This window comes from Microcaecilia unicolor, chromosome 11, assembly GCF_901765095.1.
Source record: "Microcaecilia unicolor chromosome 11, aMicUni1.1, whole genome shotgun sequence".
In the NCBI taxonomy this organism is placed as follows: Eukaryota; Metazoa; Chordata; class Amphibia; order Gymnophiona; family Siphonopidae; genus Microcaecilia; species Microcaecilia unicolor.
The window spans coordinates 64,516,370-64,538,237 of NC_044041.1; the positions used below are offsets into that span (position 1 = coordinate 64,516,370).

Consider the following 21,868-nt stretch of genomic DNA (forward strand, 5'->3'; position numbering starts at 1 on the left):
ATAAATGGGGGCCCATACTGCACATTATTGCTTTTTATGGGGCAAATAATGGCCTTCTTTTATCAAACCACGCTAGTGGTCCCTAGTGCGATAATGCCAACAAAGCCCACGCTTTGAATTTTTATCGGCTTTGCCGCATGGCTTCACAAAAGAGGCCCAATGTGAGTAATTGTCCTAACGCACTATAGTATCAGTATGTTGTTGATGGGGGTGGGGGAAGGGGCGGGTAGGAAGGAACTGTATTATAGGGTATAACAATTCCGGACAGGGGAAATTAAGCCATCTGAGCTGGATCCCAGGCTGGTTCATAATATATTGATGAGAAAATAAGCAGGACAAAACTGCCAACCAACTTAAAAAAAAAAAAAGAAAAGAGCTGTAAGTTCCGAAGCGCCAATTGTACGAGCAAGCCCCCTCCCCCACCTACTCTAGTAAAATGGCGGGAGGCAGGGGCATGCGCGCGCCCGAGGCAGCAGGGGCGCGCACGTTACCGAACTGCTCCTTTAAGACACCGCCTCTTTTTACCCTCCGACATTGCGCTGGTGCGGGTGGAGAGTGGCGCGCTGTTGGTTGTGGCCTGTACGAGACGGACGGAGCCATGTCTAGACCCGGCTGGGGTAGGGAGAATGCGACTGAGGGGCGCATTTATGTTGGAAATCTGCCGGCTGACGTGCGTGAGAAGGACTTAGAGGATCTATTCTATAAGTATGGCCGTATCCGCGACATCGAGCTCAAGAACCGGCAGGGACTCGTGCCCTTCGCCTTCGTGTGCTTCGAGGATCCCAGGTCTGAGGGTGGGGGAGGGGCAGGGGGAAAGAAAGGGCGCCTCCTGCGGAGGAGGAGGAAAAATAAGAAAAAAATGAAGAAGGAAGAGAACATTTCCTTTGGGGGGGGGGGCAACAAGGGAGAGAAGGGGACATTTCCTGGGGGGGGGGGGGGAGTAATGAGGGAGAGAGGGGACACTTCCTGTAGGGGGAAAACAAGATGGGGCATTTCCTGAGAAGAGGCATTTTATTTTGGGATCAGTGAAGTCGTGAGGGAGTAATACTTGGAGAGGGGGGCAGTGAGGAAGGGGGGGTATTTCCTATTGAGGTTGCTGAAGGAAAAAGGGAATAACTTGGGAACGAGGAAGGAGTATATCTTGAGGAGACTAGAGGCAACAGGGGGTGGGATTATTTTATTGAGGAAACAGAGACGTGGGGGTGTAGGCCAGTGATACTGAAAGGGAATAAGAAGGAGAACGTGCACCCTGATAGAGAAATGAGGGGGGTGGGTGGGAAAGAGAGGGCATCTTCTAATGAAGGGGTGGGGGGAATGGCAGAGTCTGTTGGAAAAGGTCTTGGTGGATGTATGGCATATCCTGCCAGTGAATGTGGTGGAGGCAAAAAATGTTAGTAAAAATTCCTGAAGAAAAAAATGGAGAGAGAATCCCTGTTAGTGCCAGAGATAGATGGCTGAGATGTATGTGTGTGCAGGTAGGCAGAGCTTGTGAACAAAAAATGAAGTGGGTCTGAAGCAGGGAAGAAAGCCCATCTGTGGCCCAGTAACTCTAAGGCCAGTGGGCTATGGATGGAGGATCCTTGATGTGAGGAGGAGGTTAGAGTAGATGTGGCCTTTGCTGCTTCCTTTTTGTTCTCTGTGCCATGGTAACCCTGATTCTCCAGTAGTCCTAGCACCCTCAGTTTTAAACTCTCTAATCTATGCTGGTCTTCAACTCTCCCCTGGATCACTAATTCCCTCCAGAGACAACTTCTCTAATCAGTTGGTTCTGTTCATTGGTTGGTTACATTGCCCACTTTCCACAGCCTCTTCTGATGGTTGGAATCCTGGTCAAAAGCATAGTCTGCTTTTTAAATTTTGAGTAGTGGGGGAAGCTGCACTTTATATTATCAATCTTCTCTTCCTTCACCTATCCTAACCCTTCCCATCTTGCAGTCTGTTCTACCCCCTTTTTGATTCTTACTTGCATCTGTCCCTCACTCTATTATATTCTCACCCTTATGTCGAATATAACCAGCAGCTCCTTTTGTTCTCTCAGTCTTCATCTTCTCCCTCCAATCCCTTCACATCTCCCTCTCCCAGTGGGTCACCTGCAGCAGAAGTGGTAGGGACAGAAAGTTGACATAGCAGTAGTGGCTTTGTTCTTCCTCATGGCTTCTTCAGTTGTATGCAGGAATTTTGCAAGAATCAAGTCCATTTGCTTGTTCTTGTCTCTGGTTACATTGTTTAGCACTCTTGGCCCTGCTGTGCTTACTCTAGGGGCTGGTAAACTAGAAGTGATCTTTCTCTGCCAGCAGTTCTGCACCATTTCTACAGAGAAACCAGAACTGATTTACACTACCAGTTCTTGGTTTCCTTGAGGCCCAGGAAAAAAAATGGTGGGATTGTCATGGATTGCCAAAAATGTAAGGTCTTGCATTCACACAGGTTGAATTAATACAAGGTTGAAGCTTGTGAGCAGTAATGTCAGTCAAGACCAGTTTTGAAGACACCATGGCGCTACTATTCACGGAAGCCAACTTTTGAAAAAGGATTGTGGGTTCTGAATTTATGAATCTTAAGAAATCAACACGTTACACCCCTCCAAAGTCGTACGTATGTGTATGAGAACATATGACTAGCTATATCATATCTATTAAGACTGGAGCAGATAATGTGGATATGGGGAAAACTCATATCAGTTTGTATGAACCTTATGCTGCCAATCAAAAGCTAGGTGAGTACTTGGTCCACCAGGGATTCTTTTCCCCAACCTCAGGATATACCCACCATTTTCTCGCCCATCACCTGCTGACAACCATATTCCTTCCCCCAAACCCTTTCATACCACTTTCTCCCCCCCCTTCAGCTTGTCCAAGTACTCTTTTGAAAACTTGCTATTTTTCTCGTATTCCTTAAGCTGCTTCCTTCTCTTCTTACTTTCTGAACTTTTAAATTCTTTCCTGCCTGCATGGGCATGGTATGTGTTTTAATATTTAGAAGTGCATTGTTTGCATTTTCTACCTGTTCGACTCTCTACACCCCCTTTAACCTGTTCTGCTTATTGTTGACACCTACCAATTCCCCCTTTTCCAGCCAGCTTCTTTGCAGGTTTGGCTCACCTATTTCTCAGAAAGTGAGACTTTTCTAAACTGGTAAGCTCGTCCCACCTCTTGGTTTGATTCTCTGTCCTACGTAGGTTTGGATCATTTCCCAGATTTGTCCTCTCTGAGCCCAGGTACATCCCTGGGACCTCTCTTGCCTCTCTCTGCCTCCCGGTCTTCATAGAACTTTAGTACTCGTGGATGCCTGTGCCTCCCAATGTTCGTAGAACTTTTGTACTCATGGATTCTATGCTACTGATTATGAATTGGGGACTATCTCCTCCACCTGCCTACCCTGAGCCCTGGCAGCTTGGGGATTGCTGCTGTATGCAGGCTCTCTCCACAGCTTATTACCTTTCGTCATTGTTTCCTACCACTTCCATCCCTTTAATTACCTCTTCAGGCCTCTGTTACTATGTTCCCCTCTTGTGACCTTTTCTCAGCTTGTCACCCACATCGGCTCCCTCTTTTCTGTCTCAACTAGCCTATCTCCCAGTCTTTGCTTCTCATCATTCTCCCTCTTAAAATCTCCTTTGCTTAACCTCTCACCCACATCTCTTTATAGCCCATGGCCCCTTTTCTCTAAGCTTCTATTCATGTGTCTCTATTTCCCTCTTGCAGTGCCTCATTCTCTCAAGCCTATATCTGTGGTTCTTGCTAACCCATAGCCCTACTGTCAGCCCCTCTCTCCATCCCTGTTCTTCCCTTGTAACCAGGATTCCTCCTTTCAGCTCCTCTCTCGCACCCTCAAGCGATAAATTTCCTAGCCAGTATTCCTCTTTTTTACAGCTATCTCCTCTTTTGAGCTCCTCTGCCAACACCCTCCCCTTATGTCCTGTGCCCCCTTATCTGCTTCCCATTCCTTTTGTTACCTCCTCTCCCTTTCTCTAGGTCTCAAGTCTTTTCTATTATACTGCTGCTGCTCTCTGCTCTCCGGCATCTTATTGGTCAGATACTCAGCCAGCTAATAGGCTGCATAGGGAGGTAGGAGCAGTATCCGAGAAGACTCAAAGCTTTCCTACCTGATTCCTAGGTTACTGCTCACAAGTTTCAAAGTAATTTAACCCCTTTTTGTCTGTTTTACAGTGTCTGCTTCATGCTCATGCACTCATGTTTCCTTTAGAACAGGCGGGGTACTCTAGATTTACTAAGGGTGGGGGGGCAGAGGTACAAGTTGCCTGGAAGGGAGAGGTTAGAGCAGATGACCCTTGCTGTTCTTCCTCTGGAGTCTGAATACAAGTCTTAAAAAACAAAAAAAAACTTGATACCTGTTCTATCATAAATGGCCAGGGTTGCCCACTGACTCAAGAAATTAGTTTGGCTGGAGTTATGTTGGTGGACTAAATTGATCTTTATTTGCTGTCATATTCCATGGTGTTGGGAGATCACTGAATTGCAGACAATCTACCCTTCACTCACTTGAGCATAGACAGGTGATAACAGCACAATCTAGCAATACTTCTGGCTGTAAGGTAGCAAGGGTAGCATTGGCAAGCCACACCTCCACAGAAACCAATTGGTTCAGAGTCAAAAGTCTGGTGGATATTGCTAGTGGGTCTCCCTTCCCAGTTTCCTTTGAGCCTGTGGTTTAAGCATGAGATCCTTTATGTAAAAAAGTACTGGGATAACCGGTATAGTATGGCAGTACCCCAAAATTGCAATATTACAGCTACATTAGGTTTCTAAGAAGACTGATGTAATCTGAATGGATGAGCTATAGTTAAATGTCAACTTTCAGTGAGCATAGGGAGGCCAGATATTTTGGATAACAGCCTCATTGATTTTGGTGACTGTTTCAGTAATATGGTATGGCTGGGATCCTAGCTGTTGGATTAAGTACTAATATTGAAAGAATCAAAGTTAGATGGCAATGCTTGAAATGTATTAGTGGAAGTGATGAAGAGCAGCACTTGAACAGATTTGGGGTCTTGCAAGGGACAAATATTAAGAGCAGTGGTAGAAAAAGAATTGAGGGTCACATAGAAGATGGGGTGGAAAGGAGTTGGTGTTGGCCTGGATGTGGCAGTTTGTGTTCATTTATTTATTACATTTGTACCCCGCTCTTTCCCACATACAGCAGGTCCAGTGCGGCTTACATAGTAAAAAGCATCTTACATGGTAAAGAACACAGTAAAAACAAGGAAATGTAGGAACAGTATTATAAATTGTGGTGATCTACTCAAGGTGGAAGACTTTCAACTGGATGGCAATTTTGGCCTTTGCTGAATGTACTCTGAGGGGGAGGAATAGTAAAGTACCTCTAGGAGATTAAGAGAAGGGCAGATGTAAGGGATGGGTAAAGTGAATGAATAGCTACTTTTTGGTGGGAGAGAGAAATGATAGTAGGGTACATGCATCTCCTGAGGTGGATGAATGTGGGAAAGAGGAACCCAAATTATAACTGTGATGCAAGGTTCCACATTGAGTCACCACCCAGGAAAAGGATCTAGGTCTTGTCATTGATACCGCTCAGTTTGCAGCAGCAGCAGCTAAGAAAGCAAATTGAATGTTAGGAAAAGAATGAAAAACAAATTGAGACTGTTTATAATCCCTTGTATTACTCGCACCTTGAATATTATGTACAATTCTGGCCACCGCATCTCAAAAAAATATATAGTGGAATTAGAAAAGGTACAGAGAAGTGACCAAAAAAATGATAAAAAGGGATGGGGTGACGTCCTTATGAGGAAAAGTTAGAGGCTAGGGCTCTTCTGCTTGGAGAAGAGATGGCTGAGGAGATGATGGAGGTCTATATAATAATGAGTGGAGTGGAATGAGTAGATGCGAATGGCATATTTATACTTTTGGACTAGGGGGCATGCAATGAAGCTAATAAGTAGTAAATTGTAAAACAAATCGAAGAAAATATTTTTTTCATTCAATGTGTAATTAAACTCTGGAATTTGTTGCCTGAAAATGCTGTAAAAACAGCTTAGCAGGGTTTTAAAAAGGTTTGGATAATTTCCTAAAAGAAAAGTCCATAAACCGTTAAGATGGACTTGGGAAAATCCACTGCTTATTTCTAGGATAATAGCCTAAAACCTGTTTTACTCTTTTGAGATCTTGCCAGGTACTTGTGACCTGGACGGCCACTGTTGGGGGGGGGGGGGGGGGGGGGATACTGGGCTTGATGGACCTTGTCTGTCCCAGTATGGCAACACTTTATGTTCTTATGAATTGAGGACTAGATTAGCTTGTTCAGTTGACCTGGCATAGGGGAGAGATGCAGTGGGTTAGCATCATGGGATGGAGGGGATAGATGGGGGAGGGGGGGGCTCTTTGTAGAGGAATGAGAAGGGAAAGTGAGGAGTAGTTAAGAACTGGCTTTTGTTTTTTAATTATACATGGGGCCCCAGGGATAAGGATTGGTGTTGGACACATCCTGGAGTAATTCCAAAGAAAGCCAAAAGTAGGAGGGGCACTGCCTGGAGAGCTTCAGACTTAACCAAAAATCCATCAAGTTCAAACTTGCCTAACATTTTAGGGGTAGTAAAAAAAAAAAAATACTTAGATTATTGTGCACCTGCTATAGATGTGTGTTCATTAGCATGCCTTAAATTTATTGAATGCAAAATTGTTTGAATATACATTGTACACATTAATTCATAGTTTGATCAATTTGCATATATATATATATATATTTAACTGGATGTAGTTCTCCAGTAACAAGTCTTTTAGTTTATCAGAGTCCTCTTGCACCCCATAAAGTATCCACCTTGTACCCTTTTGACCTTTCTTTGTTTATTGCAGGATATAGTAAGGATACTAAAACTAAAAACTGTGGGAGTATTATTATGGCAGGGTGCTTTAACATTGGCCTCTATTATCTTAGTATTAGTCAAATAGTTGTGTCTAGAGAACCTCAGAGGAAGGAAAAGCAAATGACACATTCTCACAAAATGTGTATAAAAGAATCATAAATTATTATTCTCATGTTTTTTTCTTTTTTCTTTTTTTTCTTAAATCTTGCACAGAGATGCAGAGGATGCGGTTTATGGGAGGAATGGTTATGACTATGGTCACTGCCGCCTGCGTGTTGAATTTCCACGATCATCCCGTGGTCGTGGAGGAGGGTTTGGAGGACCCCGTGGGAGAAATGGACCCCCTTCACGTCGATCTGAATTCAGAGTTCTTGTCTCAGGTATGCTCATGCATGAGTTACAGTAATGTCTATGCCCTAGTACTCTGTGTTGTAGGCTCCAAGATTTGCATAGTTAGAAACATTTAGTACCTGCAAAAGGGGAACAACTGCTTATATGGAAGCTGATACAACAGAGGGAAGAGGCACTGAAGAACGAAGGGAAGGTAGGGCTGACTGAGGAGGAAGAGATGGGTCCTGAAAGGAAAAAGTTCCCAGGTCCACAGAAACTGTACCAGTAGTGAACACAGAAGAGAATGTGGAAGCTATTGTCATACATATAAGAATATACAAATTCTATGACAACTTCTGTAACAATGACAAAAGATCATCTTAAAAAGTATAGTAAATCTGTTGTACCACAAGGGCACAAATTCCTAGGTGTTAACAATAAGAATTTTATGTATGGCAGGGAAACACTTCAAATATATAAGTATTGGAACATTTTTTTTCCAAACTAGATGTAGGGGACCCTAGGCAGTCAGATTTCTGAACATCTGCAACAAACCTGCATGAGATTGCATTCAGATTTCTCCATTGTATATATATTGACAAACGGACTGGCTGGGGTTTAGATATCTAGAACACTAGCACTACCTATTGGGAGTTGCAGATTAGAAAACAAAATGTCAGACTGCTGTTGATCTTTACACAGAATCTGCAGTGGCTAGTATAAAAAAGGCTTGGACAAGTTCCTGGAGGAAAAGTCCATAGTCTACTATTGAGATAGAAACGTGGAAAACCTTTATTGTCCCAGAGGTTGGTAGTATAGAATCTTGCTACTATTTAGAATTCTGCCAGGTACTTGTGATCTGGATTGGCCACTGTTGGAAGCAAGATACTGTCTGCCCCAGTATGGCTATTCTGCCGTGTAACAAAGGTAAGAAATTAAGAACATAAAAACACAGACCCTTGCCAAATTCAGAATAAGGGACCAATAATGGAAATATGCATACAAAAACTGAACTGGTGGTTTATTGCTACTTCTGTAGTCATTTTTTTAAATAAAAACCCAAAAACTAGAAAGCTCATAGCCAGACTACATGCAATGCAACACTATAAAAACAAGTGTAGCACCTAAATTGCTATGCTAAATATAAAGAAAGAGGAAAATATTTCCAAAAGCTGACAGAATAAGACCTCCCACAAAGGAAGTCCACAGAAACTCTGCCAGTAGTGAACACAGAAGAGAACATGGAATCCTGAGTGGATCTGTGCAAATCATATTTCAAAGGGAGAAAATTATTGGTGAAAAGTTGCTTTTCTTGGTGAATCAGTGTTTGGTGAACAATAGCCAGGATAGTATTAAAAAGTGCATACACTAAACCCCCCCCCCCCCCCCCCCCCCCCCCCCCCGTTTTATTAAGCCACTGTAGTGGCTGATAGTGTGCTAATGTCTACACAGCCCGTTCATTTTGAATAGGCTGTGTTGGCATTGCCATGCAGCTTAGTAAATGGGAGGGGGAGTTGGCCTTGCTTATTCCCCTCTTTCCCAGCTCTTCTAGTGCACTTTAACTTTCTCTATTAACCACAGCCCTCATTCTTTGCTTTCTACCAGTCTGATTCTCCTGGCTGCTCTGTTTTGCAGTGTGAAGTGCTGGTCACTCCCTTGTGTCTCAAACAGTATGAGATAAGAGTGTTGCAAGGCTCAAACTTAGTGAATCACATGGAGAAGAGGGTAGACGGCACTACAGTTCTACATAACCTGCTTCATTTCTCTTCCACCTAGAACAGCCAGAGAGGGTAGGAGTTAGAGATGTGATGTGAGAGTTTCAAGAAACATTAATTTAAATCTGTTTTATTAAGGCAACACATGTGAAATATCAAACTATATCAAGATAATCACAGAAATCATAAAGTAGGTCATAATCGGAAGAAAAATAAGGACATATCAATCATGAATTTATATATCCTCCCATAGTCAAACTGATGAGCCAAGCGAGAGGCTTGGGCTCTTAGCGCCTCCTACCTCCTAAGGTTCTAATTTCTTTTTTTATTAGAGAATAATAATAGATTAATATTAGCCTGTTACCTTTTGCCATCACTTATTCATCCCTCCTTCCTTCTCCCCCCCCCCCCCCCACAAAAAAAAAAAAAAAAGTCTATGCCATCATCCTGTTTTTATACACTGCATTTCATATCCCCATCAGATGGAATTAACAACTAAACTACGAGCTTTGGGAGATAGGGACTGAATGTAAGACTTCAAGATTGAAAGAAAAAAAAATGTTTTTGTTTGTGGGATGTACGAGCCCCATTTCCATGAGCATTAAGGTATGAAACCTGTTACGCTAGTTCTAAAATTTGGGGGGGGGGGGGGGGGGGCTATTGGGCTGATCCAAACACTTGGTATAACTTTTTTTTTTTCCCCCCAATGACACAGGCTTTACGAAGCAGCTGACAGCCACCTCTTCCCTGTAATGCAAAAAGTTAAAATTTATTGCTGAAAATGGTATCCTAGAACCCAGGAGGGTTTTCTAATACTGTAATATTGTTTTCTGACAGTCCCAGAATACATGAAAAAATGAATTGATCTCTAGGTTTCACTTTTGGGCAGAGTTGAGTCTCTATGCCCCCCCCCCCCCCCCCAATCTGAAAAACCTGCATGTGGGTCAAATAAGGTCTATATAACACTAGCAATTGACATTCCCATAACTCCTGCTCTCACTGTTACCTCTGGTGTACTTGAAGCCAACTTGAGAATGTCAATAGAGTTGTTCCTCCCCAGATCTTGAGCCCAAACAAGCTGCGAGAACCTCCACATTTTTCAGAGGAGTGGCATAGTGGTTAGGGTGGTGGACTTTGGCCCTGGGGAACTGAGGAACTGAGTTCAATTCCCACTTCAGGCACAGGCAGCTCCTTGTGATTCTAGGCAAGTCACTTAACCCTCCATTGCCCCATGTAAGCCGCATTGAGCCTGCCATGAGTGGGAAAGCGTGGGGTACAAATGTAACAAAAATAAAATAACATCTTATAGAGCTCAGACACTAAGACAATCTCCTTGGGCTTTTGCAACAAATTCCCAAACATGACTGTCTAGCCCCCAAAAGCTTCCCCATTTAAGGTTGCAACATAGTGATGTAATTGGTTATAGGCAAAAATGTTTCCTATACTTATTCCAACCCCCAAAGCTCCCAGATTTAACACTTACCATCGCTTTGTAAGACATGTTCCTAATCTAGCTCAAACCCAAAATGTCCTGATATTCCCTGGCAAGAATTGTAAATCACCTCAGGCACTAGATCTGAGATTTCAGAGACAACATCCCAAAACCTAGCTAAATCTTTCCATATGTCCTGTAGTGGGTATAATGAAATACTGTTGTGGAGGGATTTTGAGATTGATTTCAGAGGGTGAAATTAAATGGCCCACAATTTGGGTGAAAACTAGTGTAAATGCCAAGATCTTTGCAAAGGTGGTAATGGTTTTAAACAGATAATGAAGGGTCTATGTGTAGTACTGTGTACCTCTGGCATTACTAGCCCTGATTTGACCTGAGCCAGGGAATCTGACCCATGCCATTATACAGTTGGACTCAATGGAGGAGACTAGGCAAAGGTGCACTTAGCAGAAGGGTTTGAATGTGCATGCTTACATTTTGATACTAGGCCATTCCTATGCCCTGAAAGTTTCTTGTATCACTTCCTAGGTTTCTCATGTTTTTCTCTTTGTAATATTTTGCCTTTCCTCAGGGCTTCCTCCTTCAGGGAGCTGGCAGGATTTGAAGGACCATATGCGTGAAGCTGGTGATGTCTGCTATGCAGATGTGCAAAAGGATGGAATGGGAGTGGTAGAATTTCTTCGCAAGGAAGATATGGACTACGCCTTGCGTAAACTAGATGACACCAAATTTCGATCTCATGAGGTCAGTTCTATTGCTTGCTTTGTGAGAAAAGTGTTGGGATTGCTAGGTATATTAGGTTACAGTTTTGTGAAAGGCTGCTTTTTTTTTTTTTTAATTTCTAAGAATATTTTGGGAAATGTGTCAAAACACTCATTTGATTCTGTTCTACTTTTTGACTCCAGCCTTGGAAAGTGCTGACACTTCTCAGGACTGAGCAGGTTCTGATACTGTGCTCACAGTCCTGTATGGCTTCTGGAGCTTCATACCAAAATTTTTTTCTTGGGTTAAAATTCATGTTAGTACAAATAACTCTAAATTTGTGCCCTGACAAATTCATTTTTTTGTGGTGTTATGGGACTACTTAAATGTCTTCCAGGAGCAGTAGTGCAAAGTTCAGAATTTTTAAGATGGTACTGTGAGGGGGTGTTGCAGTATGCTTCAAGTAATTTTTTGATATATTCCAAAGTTAAGGTCCTACCATTAGAGTGCTGGTTAATTGAAAACAGCACTTGTATTCTGCTGTTCCTCAGCAATCCTCCAGACCGTTCAAGACGCTTGGGTTATGCACTCCTACCAGCAGAGGGAGACTGAGAACACTAAAACTTCTTATACAAGTAGCCTGTGCAGACCTTCTACTAACCAGTATTTTCTCAGTCTCAGCAGAGGGTAGATGTGTGCAGCCTGTGCAGTGTACTCAGTCTGGTAGGCCCGTTTGGGGTTTCTAGGTTGGGTTGTAAATGTTAGAGAATCCACACTTGGATCTCTATTACAGGGTGCAAGTCCTTGGGGGCTTCTTATTCCCTGTGGGGTGTCACACCCGGGTGGCCGGCTCCCTCCCCCTGTGCTCTTCCTCTGGAGGACTGCTTGACCTCTGCTACAGTCCTCGTTCTGTACCCTTGAGGCGTTTAGGCATCAGTAACGAGGTTAAAAAAAAAAATGTTTTTAAAAGGCGGCTATTTTGGCTGTTCTTGTTGCAGTCCAGAGATAAAACATCTTCAAGGGCTTTTTTGCCTATTAGTCTGTCAGAGCACAAAGCAACTGTTTTTATTGTGTTCGCGGCCATTATGTCTAAGCCGGCGAGGTGTCGATTTTGCGCGAAGCGCGGTGTTGAAGTGAAAGGTGGCCAATGTAAATTTTGTGGGGAGCCTACGTTGTCAGCGCTCTTGCCCCCTGTGCTTTCCCCTGAGTCAGCGGAGGTGTTGGGCGGCGATTTGACCGCACATTCCGGGCCGGCAACGGCGGGAAAGGCCGTGTATTCCGTACCGGCGCCGGGGGACCTGTGTGGAAGCGCGTCTAGTTAGCTGCGGATCACGCGATGGACCTACCGCCTCGGGAGCGAGGGGGGGGGGTCCGTTGCGGAGACTGCAGGACGTGTTGGGGCTTCAGCAGCGTCGGGGGGGGGAGGGTCTGGTTTCCCCACTGAGTTTGGTCTCTGTATAATGCCTGGAGAGCTGGCCCCTCTCAGGCTGTTTGTTCCCGGGAGGCTGCTAGCTCAGTGGGAGTTAAGCGCCCACGGGTGGATATTTCGGAGCCTATGGAGATACTTTCTCTGCCTGGTTCGGAGGTTTGGAGTGACCCAGGAGAGGAGGATCTCTTAGATGTGTCTGAGGATCAGGATGGGCTAAGGCCTGGGGAAGATTCAGTGGTTCGCATTTTTCATAAGGAGGAGGAGTTAGAGCTCATTGATCAGGTGATCTCTACTTTGTTTGCTCCGGCGGCCACTCCCTCTGCGGAGGGACCCCAGGTAGATCCCTTGGTTAAGGGGATTCGGAGAGTCTCCCGTTCCTTTCCCATGAATTCAGACATTAGAGACATGGTTTTTCAGGAATGGTCTGTGCCGGAGGCTGCTTGTAAGGTGTCTAGGGCTATGGCGCGGCTGTATCCCTTGCCTCCAGAAGATTTGGCCCTGCTGAAACCACCTTCTGTGGATACGGCGGTTACTAAGGCTACGGCCATTCCGGTGGATGGCGGTATAGCCTTACGGGATCCTCAGGATAGGAAGCTAGAGTCCTTTCTGTGTGTGGGGGCTTGGTAGCCAGAGCTTGTTTCCGTTGGGCGGAGTAGCTCTTGGATAAGCCTGCGTTAGATAGGACTGGTTTGGTTCAGGTTCTGGCCAAATTGGAGATGGGGGTCTTCGTTTTTGGCAGACACCCTTTATGATTTGCTAAGGGCTTCGGCTAAGAATATGGCTCTGGCAGTGGCGGCTCGCAGGGCTCTTTGGCTTAGGGGCTGAGTGGCAGATGCGGCATCTAAAGCAAAGTTGTGTTCTCTACCTTTCAAAGGTTCTATGTTTGGAGAGGACTTGGATAAACGAGTGGTCTTGGGGATACCAAGGTCTCAACGGTTGCCGGAGTTACGGCCTAAGGCGGCTAGTCGAGGTGGTTCGGCTAGAGGTCGGTTTAAGGACGCGAGGCGGTACAGGCCGGGCAGATTTGTATCTCCTTCTAAAAGCCGTTTTTTCCAGCGGACGCAGTCCTTTTGAGGGGGTCGTCGAGGAGTTCGGGACTCCGGAGGTGCCGGAAATGGTAAGTCCTCCTTATGAAGGTGTGAAGGTCGGGGCACGACTTCGTCTGTTTTATCAGGGGTGGACCCAAATTACTTCAGATCAGTGGGTGCTGGAGGTCGTTCGTGACGGTTATGCGCTCGAGTTCGAGCACCCGTTGCTGGATCTGTTTCTTCCCTCTCCTTGTCACTCTCGAGTCAAAGGGCTATTCAAGATACTCTGGGTCGCTTAATCCAGTTGGGAGCTGTGGTACCCGTTCCTCGGCACGAGCAGGGAATGGGTGGTTGTTCCATTTACTTTGTGGTGCCAAAGAAGGAGGACCAGTTTAGACCCATTTTAGACCTGAAGAGGGTCAATGGGGTGCTAAAGGTGCCATCCTTCCGCATGGAGGCTCTGCTCTCGGTCATAGTGGCTGTTCATCAGGGAGAATTTCTCACGTCACTGGATCTCACGGAAGCGTATCTGGATGTGCCGATTTGAGAGGCCCATCAGCGTTTCCTTCGTTTTGCTGTTTTAGGGAGGCACTTTCAGTTCTGTGCTCTGCCTTTTGGTCTGGCAATGGCTCTATGCACCTTCTCCAAGATAATGGTGTTGGTAGCAGCGGCTTTGCGGAGGCAAAGAATACTGGTGCATCCATATCTGGACGACTGGTTGATCCGGGCGAAGTCTCGGGCTCAGTGTTGTGGCGACGGCTCAGGTGGTCGCGTTTGTGGAATCGCTTGGATGGGTAGTGAATGTAGTCAAAAGTCAGTTGATCTCATCGCAGAGTCTGGAGTACTTGGGAGTGCGGTTTGACACAGCAGTGGGTCGTGTTTTTCTGCCGGATTCTCGGATCGCCTCTCTTCAGCAGCAGGTCCGGCTGTTAATGTCCGTTCAGAGTCCGATGGTTCGAATGTACCTTCGGGTTCTGGGCCTCATGGCAGCGACAATAGAGGTAATACCATGGGCCAGGGCGCATATGCGTCAGCTTCAAGCGGCTCTGTTGTCCCGGTGGTCTCCCCAGGTACACAGTTTGGAGTTGCGGTTGCCATTGAGGGGGCTCCTCGGCACAGTCTCCAGTGGTGGCTGTGCTCGGCCCATCTGAAAAAGGGCATACCGTTGGAACCTCCTCAGTGGGTGATTCTGGTAACTGATGCCAGTCTACTGGGCTGGGGAGCTCAGTGTCTCGGTTGGTCCGTGCAGGGGCGGTGGTCGACGGAGGAAGCTCAGTGGTCTATCAGCCGGTTGGAGACGAGGGCGATTCGGCTAGCTCTGTTGGCGTTTCGCTCAAGTGTGGTCGGAAAGGCGGTAAGAGTCATGTTCGACAATGCGACAGCGGTAGCGTATGTCAACCGGCAGGGCGGTACAAAGAGTCCGCGGTTGGCAATTGAGACGGCTCTGCTCTTGAGTTGGGCGGAAAGGCACCTAGTGCAGATTTCAGTGGCGCACGTGGCCAGGGTGGACAACGTGAACGCGGATTTTCTAAGCAGACACATGTTGGACCCCAGAGAATGGTCTCTGCTCCAGGTGTTTGACCAGATATTTCTAAAGTGGGGAATGCCAATAGTGGATCTTATGGCGTCGGGATCCGCGAGCGGAAGGGATCGATGCATTGGTCCTTCCGTGGCCTCAGCGGGTGTTGCTGTATGTGTTTCCCCCATGGCCCTTGATAGGTTGAGTCCTACAGAGGGTAGAATGTCATGTGGGTCCGGTGGTGTTGGTGGCTCTGAATTGGCTGCGTCGGCCGTGGTTCGGGGATCTGATGCGCTTGTTAGAAGGTGAGCCTCTGCGGCTAGGGGGCTCAGTGCTGTTGTGTCAGGGTCCAATTGTCATGCTGGATCCGGCTCTGTTCTCTCTTACGGTGTGGCCCTTGAGAGAACTGTTGAGAAGGGGTTTTTCCCTCAGGTGATTCAGACAATGCTGCAGTCTCGCAAACATTTGACGTCTTTGGCCTATGTGCGTGTGTGGCGCATATTTGAAGATTGGTGTGGGGACCGGGCGTGTGTCCCTTTGACAGCTTCTGTGTCGTGCATTTTAGATTTCTTGCAGGATGGTTTTGAGAAGGGCCTTTCATTGTCATCTTTGAAGGTGCAGCTGGATGCTTTGGCGTGTTTTCGGGGTAAGGTGCAGGGCAAGTCGGTTGCGTCTTCCCCGGATGTGGTCCGTTTTTTGAAGGGGGTGAAGTTGCTTCTTCATCCTCAGCGGCCGGTAGTTCCTCAGTGGGATCTTAATATCGTTCTTGACGCTTTGGCGGGTTCTCCTTTTGAGCCCTTGGAGTCTTGTTCGATAAAAGACCTTACTATGAAGGTGGTCTTTTTGGTAGCTATATCGTCGGCTTGCAGGATTTCGGAACGTCAGGCTCTTTCATGTAGGCTTCCGTTTCTGTGATTTTCTAAGGAAAAGGTTTTGCTGCGTCCAGTGCCTTTGTTTTTGCCTAAGGTGGTATCCTCCTTTCATGTCAATCAGGTGATTTCGTTGCCGGTCTTGGGGGACCAGACGGGGGATGCTTCTCAGCGTCGTTTGGCGAAATTGGATGTGCGCAGAGTGTGGAAGGTTTACTTGCGCAGGTCGGAGGAATTCAAGTATTCGGACAGGTTATTTGTCCTGCATGGGGGGGGGGGGGGCCCAAGAAGGGAGTGGCTGCTTCTAAGGCATCTATAGCTCTGTGGTTGAAGGATGCCATCCCTTCGGCTTACATATTGCATGGCCATACGGTGCCCGTGGAGCTCAAGGCACATTCCACTAGTGGGATGGCGGCTTCTTGGGCAGAGAGTAGCTTTGTTCCACCGGTGGACATTTGTAGAGCAGCGGTGTGGTCCTCCATGCATTCTTTGGTCAAACATTACAGAGTGGGTGTACAGGCAAGGGAGGATGCCAGTTTTGGAGCTGCAGTCCTGTCCTTTGGGCTTCGTGGGTCCCACCCTTAGATGTTTACTGCTTTGGTACATCCCAAGCGTCTTGAACGGTCTAGAGGATTGCTGAGGAAGGTGAAATTAGGCCTTACCTGCTAATTTTCTTTCCTCTAGATCCTCCAGACTGTTCAAGAGCCCACCCAGTGTATCGGACAGTTCAGTATGATGATTTCTTTAGACTTCACAGTTGCTGATATTTCTAGTAGCTCCTGTGATTTGGGTCCTGGAGTTTTACTAAGGGCAGTTTGTGGTATCGTTTGTGCCCATCTGTAGTTGAATTCCCCTGTCTTAAGGTGTTTTGTTCCTCTGCTTTGTTACTGTTTTACTGGTTAGTAGAAGGTCTGCACAGGCTACTTGTATAAGACGTTTTAGTGTTCTCAGTCTCCCTCTGCTGGTAGAAGTGCATAACCCAAGTGTTTTGAATGGTCTGGAGGATCTAGAGGAAAGAAAATTAGCAGGTAAGGCCTAATTTCACCTTTTTAAGCCTGAAAAATTTATTGGATATTTTCCTGCATAGATTATGTTCTGAAGTATATTTCTCCTGTTTGGCCAGCAGATGGTGCATGCTATTTAGAGAACTGGCTTTTTTCTTTAGTTTTACAAAAGCAGGAAGCAGTATATATTTTAAGTCTTGTTGACTGTGCTCTGGCCCAGGAGCTCATCTCATTTGGACTTTACTGGTTTTGAGTTTAGTTTCAGCCAGGAAGGAAAAAGACAGATCTATTTTTTTTTCCTGAGGCTTGGTGAATTATATGCCCTGACCTTCCCAGGTACTTCTTAGACAGTATACAAGTGTCTAGTGTTATAATTGATCCATATTTCAGTTACCTGTTACTATTTGCCAGTTGCACATTTTTGTTCACTGTTCCAAGAATAAACACAATTGTTTGCACATTCTGCCTGTCTGGACTGATTAGAATCTTGGTGGTTTGTGTGTTGGGTCTGTGAGTGCTTTCTGAGAACTATGGGACCACTGGGAGTGTGGCTCCAGTAACCTAGAAATCATTGGGGATAAATTGAGAGGGGAGACTCGCCCAGTTGGTGGGAGGAGGGTGCTAGTGTACAGCACAAGTGGCAGGCATAGACGGACCTGAGCGGTGCTGGGGATAGACCCTCATAAGTGGCAATGGGCTAACCCCGGGCGGATGGCCAAGCACTTAGTGGCAGTCTGTAATCTCATAGCCAGAAAGAGTGAGTTCCATAATCAGATTCCTGAAACCGGGAAGAATGAGTTAAAAAATCATCTGTATTCAAATTCCCTTGTAGAAAAGTGGGCATAAAATCAATTTTCAGTCTGAGTGGACGATGCAAACAGACGAGATGTTGAATTGTTCAGAGGTAGTGTCTTGCAGAATCTGAAATACTAGACAGGCGACTTTAAATCTAATTCTTTCAGCTGTGAGTAACCGATGCAGTTTAGTTAGATATGACTTGTATCTATCTAGTTTGTAAATTAATCTTGCTGCTGTGTTCTGTATGATTTGTAGTTTTGTTTGTTTTTTTTAATAGTGTAGCTTAATGCCAAAAAATAAGACGTATTAGTTTTTTTCCAGATGCATTTGGACCAGTAGGGCAAAGACCTTTTGATCAAAGAATGGGTGTACTCGTATCCCTTCAAGCAGTGTCTAAAAGATCCTAAAGACAACTGATAAATATTCAGACACAAAAAAAGTATATATACAAATCCAAGGTGTGTGCGGCATTGGGACTCTTTTCCAAACAAGGAGGAGGAAAAGATATGCCGAAAAACCATTGAAAACAAAGGGAAGAAAAAGATGAGGAAATTTCCCCTCCCATCTCCTGCTCCTCTTTGTTAAAAAAAAAAAAAAAAAAAAAGTATTTAAAATCATGCACCTAGTTCTTTGTGAGATTGAATATATACATCCCAGACTGCAAGAAACTTTTCATACTTTTTTTTTTTCACTAATTTTTTTATTTTTGTTACATTTGTACCCCGCGCTTTCCTACTCATGGCAGGCTCAATGCAGCTTACATGGGGCAATGGAGGGTTAAGTGACTTGCCCAGAGTCACAAGGAGCTACCTGTGCCTGAAGTGGGAATCAAACTCAGTTCCCCAGGACCAAAGTCCACCACCCTAACCACTAGGCCACTCCTCCACTCATACATGCGATTTTTCTCCAGGCCCAGACAGAGGGGACCACATCACCTATCCACACCTCTAAAATAACTCGTTTGCCCAGTGCTCCTGCCTTACGAAGAAGACATGAAAACGATTAGGAATACGAAAGGCTTCATATTTGTCTAAAATCAACCCTGCTGGCGTGAATGGCAGAGTGGAGGAGTGGCCTAGTGGTTAGGGTGGTGGACTTTGGTCCTGGGGAACTGAGGAACTGAGTTCGATTCCCACTTCAGGCACAGGCAGCTCCTTGTGACTCTGGGCTTCACTTAATCCTCCATTGCCCCAGGTACAAATAAGTACCTGTATACAATATGTAAGCCGCATTGAGCCTGCCATGAGTGGGAAAGCGTGGGGTACAAATGTAACAAAAAAAAAAAAAAAAAAGGCTCTCAAGATAAAGCTCTTTTGGAGAGCCATTTTTTTTTTTTTTTTTTAAATCTTCTGGCAACCCTAGAAAGCATGAAGAGTTGCGACACTGATTACATTTCTGACAAACCGGAGTCTTCACGCCACCGATTTTTAAATACTTGTTCCTGCATAAAATGGGCCCCACGCAATATGTGAAACTAACATTCCATTAATTCGGCATTCACCGATATTTCAGGCACGTCTCATATTCCGCCAGAACCGATATACTCATATCACCCCTCTCCTCAGGTCACTTCACTGGCTTCCGATCGGATACCGCATTCAATTCAAGCTTCTCCTTCTTACCTACAAATGCACTCAGTCTGCTGCCCCTCACTACCTCTCTACCCTCATTTCCCCTTATGTTCCCGCCCGTAACCTCCGTTCACAGGATAAATCCCTCCTCTCAGTACCCTTCTCCACCACCGCCAACTCCAGGCTCCGCTCATTCTGCCTCGCCTCACCCTATGCTTGGAACAACCTTCCTGAACCCTTACGCCAAGCCCCCTCCCTGCCCGTCTTCAAGTCTTTGCTTAAAGCCCACCTCTTCAATGCTGCGTTCGGCACCTAACCCTTACCGTTCAGTGAATCCAGACTGCCCCAATTTGACTGCCCCTATCGGACCGACCGTTCACTTGTCTATTAGATTGTAAGCTCTTTGAGCAGGGACTGTCTCTTTGTTAAATTGTACAGCGCTGCGTAACCCTAGTAGCGCTCTAGAAATGTTAAGTAGTAGTAGTAGTAGTAATACGCTTAAACTTAATTTAGTAAAGTCCAATGAGGTGGCAGGTAAACCTAAGCCTTGACTCCTCCATTTGTAAAAAATAAAATTTTAATTGTTTACCCTTAGTTTTATCTGTGAGAAAACAGCTTAAAAGGAAAAAAATTCTAATACTGAAGGGAAGTAAAGGAGCTTAAACTACAGGTGGCTGAGATGGAAGGTTCAGCAGGTGTAGATTATGAACATAAAAATAACATGAAAAATGGAACCCTAATGTTTTGAAGAAGAGCTTTTAAATAGGATAAATTTTTAGGATAAAAACTAGTAAGGAACAGACCAAAATACTGCACAAATAGAATTTAGCTGCTGCAGTTGAATAGACTGGACCCAGTAGACATACACTGGACTGGAGTTCAGCTCCTATTCTCTAGATAATTTTGATCTTTGGCATTATCTGGATAGCACTGGGCAGAGGCAAAAGTTAGGTAACAGTAATATTCAAAGCTGCTAGTCCGATAAAGTTAGGATAGTAATTTTTCTGTTTTATCTCTGGATAGTGGTTTGAATACTGGAGCTATCGGGGGGTAGTGGTGCTAAATATCATGGTTTTATTAGGATTTTTTGTTTAACTGCTTTGTTAAAGTTGCCTGCTGTTCTTGCCTAAGTAAGTGATGTCATCTGCAGCCTTTAAATCAGGGTTGTGCAACCTCGATCCTTGAGGGCTACAATCCAGTTTGGTTTTCAGGATTTTTCTAATATATATTCGAGATCTGTTTGCATACACCGTCTCCATTGTAGGCAAATCTCATGCATATTCATTGGAGAAATCCTGAAAAACAGACCTGGTGAGGGCTGAGGTTGGACACACTACTTTAAATATTCACATAATTTGTACATTTATAAGCAGGGATTGAGCTAAAAGCCATGCACTTGTCTTTCTACTCCCTCTGTGTATTACTATACATAAGCTGCTGCTTCGTTTTTGTATCTGTATACATAGGCCATTTCTATCTGGGTTTTATGCTACCCATGACCGTGGCTGAAGGTTTTATTGATGTATGGCTGGAATATAAAGCTAGTAGCTGACCTTTTTTTTTTTTGTCCTGAATTTCAGGGTGAAACATCTTACATTCGTGTCTGCCCAGAGAGAAGTACCAGCTATGGCTACTCCCGTTCACGCTCTGGCTCAAGAGGGCGTGATTCTCCATACCAAATCAGGAGTTCACCGCGTTATTCTTCTCCCTTCAGGTTGTACTGATCCTGCTGAACTTTTAATTCTGACACAAGCACACCTCCTCAGAATTACATTCCAGAACCAGTGGAACCTATCTTTCCTTCTCAATAAAATAAAAATCTTTTTTAATTAGTTTCACTTATGGAAATGCTGAAAATAACCTGTTTTGAACCTATGGTATTTTTCTTTGCTCTATAGAATGAGAAGGACCCTTGTGACTTCTAGTGCTGATTTGAGATGGGGCAGTTTTTGTCAGAATAAAACCAGCTACTATAGGAAGGGAGGTTCTGGGCTCAGTCGGCAGGTTTTATAGGGTATTGTATACTTTTTATGGTTGGATAACTGCTCCATCTGCAGTGGGGTAGATAAACGTTACTATAGAATCCGTTTATTCTTGCATTACTCCCTCTGATGTTGGAAGCATTGTGGTTGTCATAACACTGATGCATTTTGTAGTACAACTCCATTTTTTTATTCCTATAAAGTTTTTGTTTTACCTCTTTGCTTGTAGTCTTCTGTGGACATATTACACTGAATGCTTTGTACTGAATTCAAACTGGTATTGCAGAAACTAGTGAGCTTAACCTGCAGTTTCTGCTAGCCAGGTACTTGAGAGCATGGATAAGACTTTCAGCTTGTGCAGTAACATATTACATCATGTCCTGAAAGGGACCAAGAGAAGCAGATTCCCTGATAAATACTGAATATGGCATGTAAAAAACCTTATTGGAATTCAAAAGCAGAACAGTTTGAGGGCAGTGCATGGTTGGGTCTCTGTGGTGAAAAGTGGTTTAAATAATACATCTGATGACGTAGACTCTGGTCTGTAAGTTTTCATAGCCTACAACAGGCCTAAGCAACCTCTGTGTACAGATGACATTGTCCCTAATGGCTGCAACATTTCAA

General features: G+C 44.9%; 1 protein-coding gene across 1 annotated transcript; it reads left to right on the forward strand.

The window, feature by feature from the left end:
- Positions 1–436: 436 nt before the first annotated feature.
- On the forward strand, positions 437–21,465 carry SRSF9 (serine and arginine rich splicing factor 9). Its single transcript, XM_030219909.1, has 4 exons — positions 437–786; positions 7,058–7,224; positions 10,914–11,086; positions 20,843–21,465. Exons 1-4 carry the CDS (start codon positions 437–439, stop codon positions 20,984–20,986), a joined length of 834 nt encoding a protein of 277 aa, XP_030075769.1. The 3' UTR covers positions 20,987–21,465.
- The last annotated feature ends 403 nt before the right edge of the window (positions 21,466–21,868 follow it).

Coding starts and splice junctions, on each gene's coding strand:
- SRSF9 (XM_030219909.1), top strand. CDS start 437: ATGGCGGGAGGCAGGGGCATGCGCGCGCCCGAGGCAGCAGGGGCGCGC. Junction 7,225..10,913: donor ATTCAGAGTTCTTGTCTCAG/GTATGCTCATGC, acceptor GCCTTTCCTCAG/GGCTTCCTCCTTCAGGGAGC. Junction 11,087..20,842: donor CCAAATTTCGATCTCATGAG/GTCAGTTCTATT, acceptor CCTGAATTTCAG/GGTGAAACATCTTACATTCG.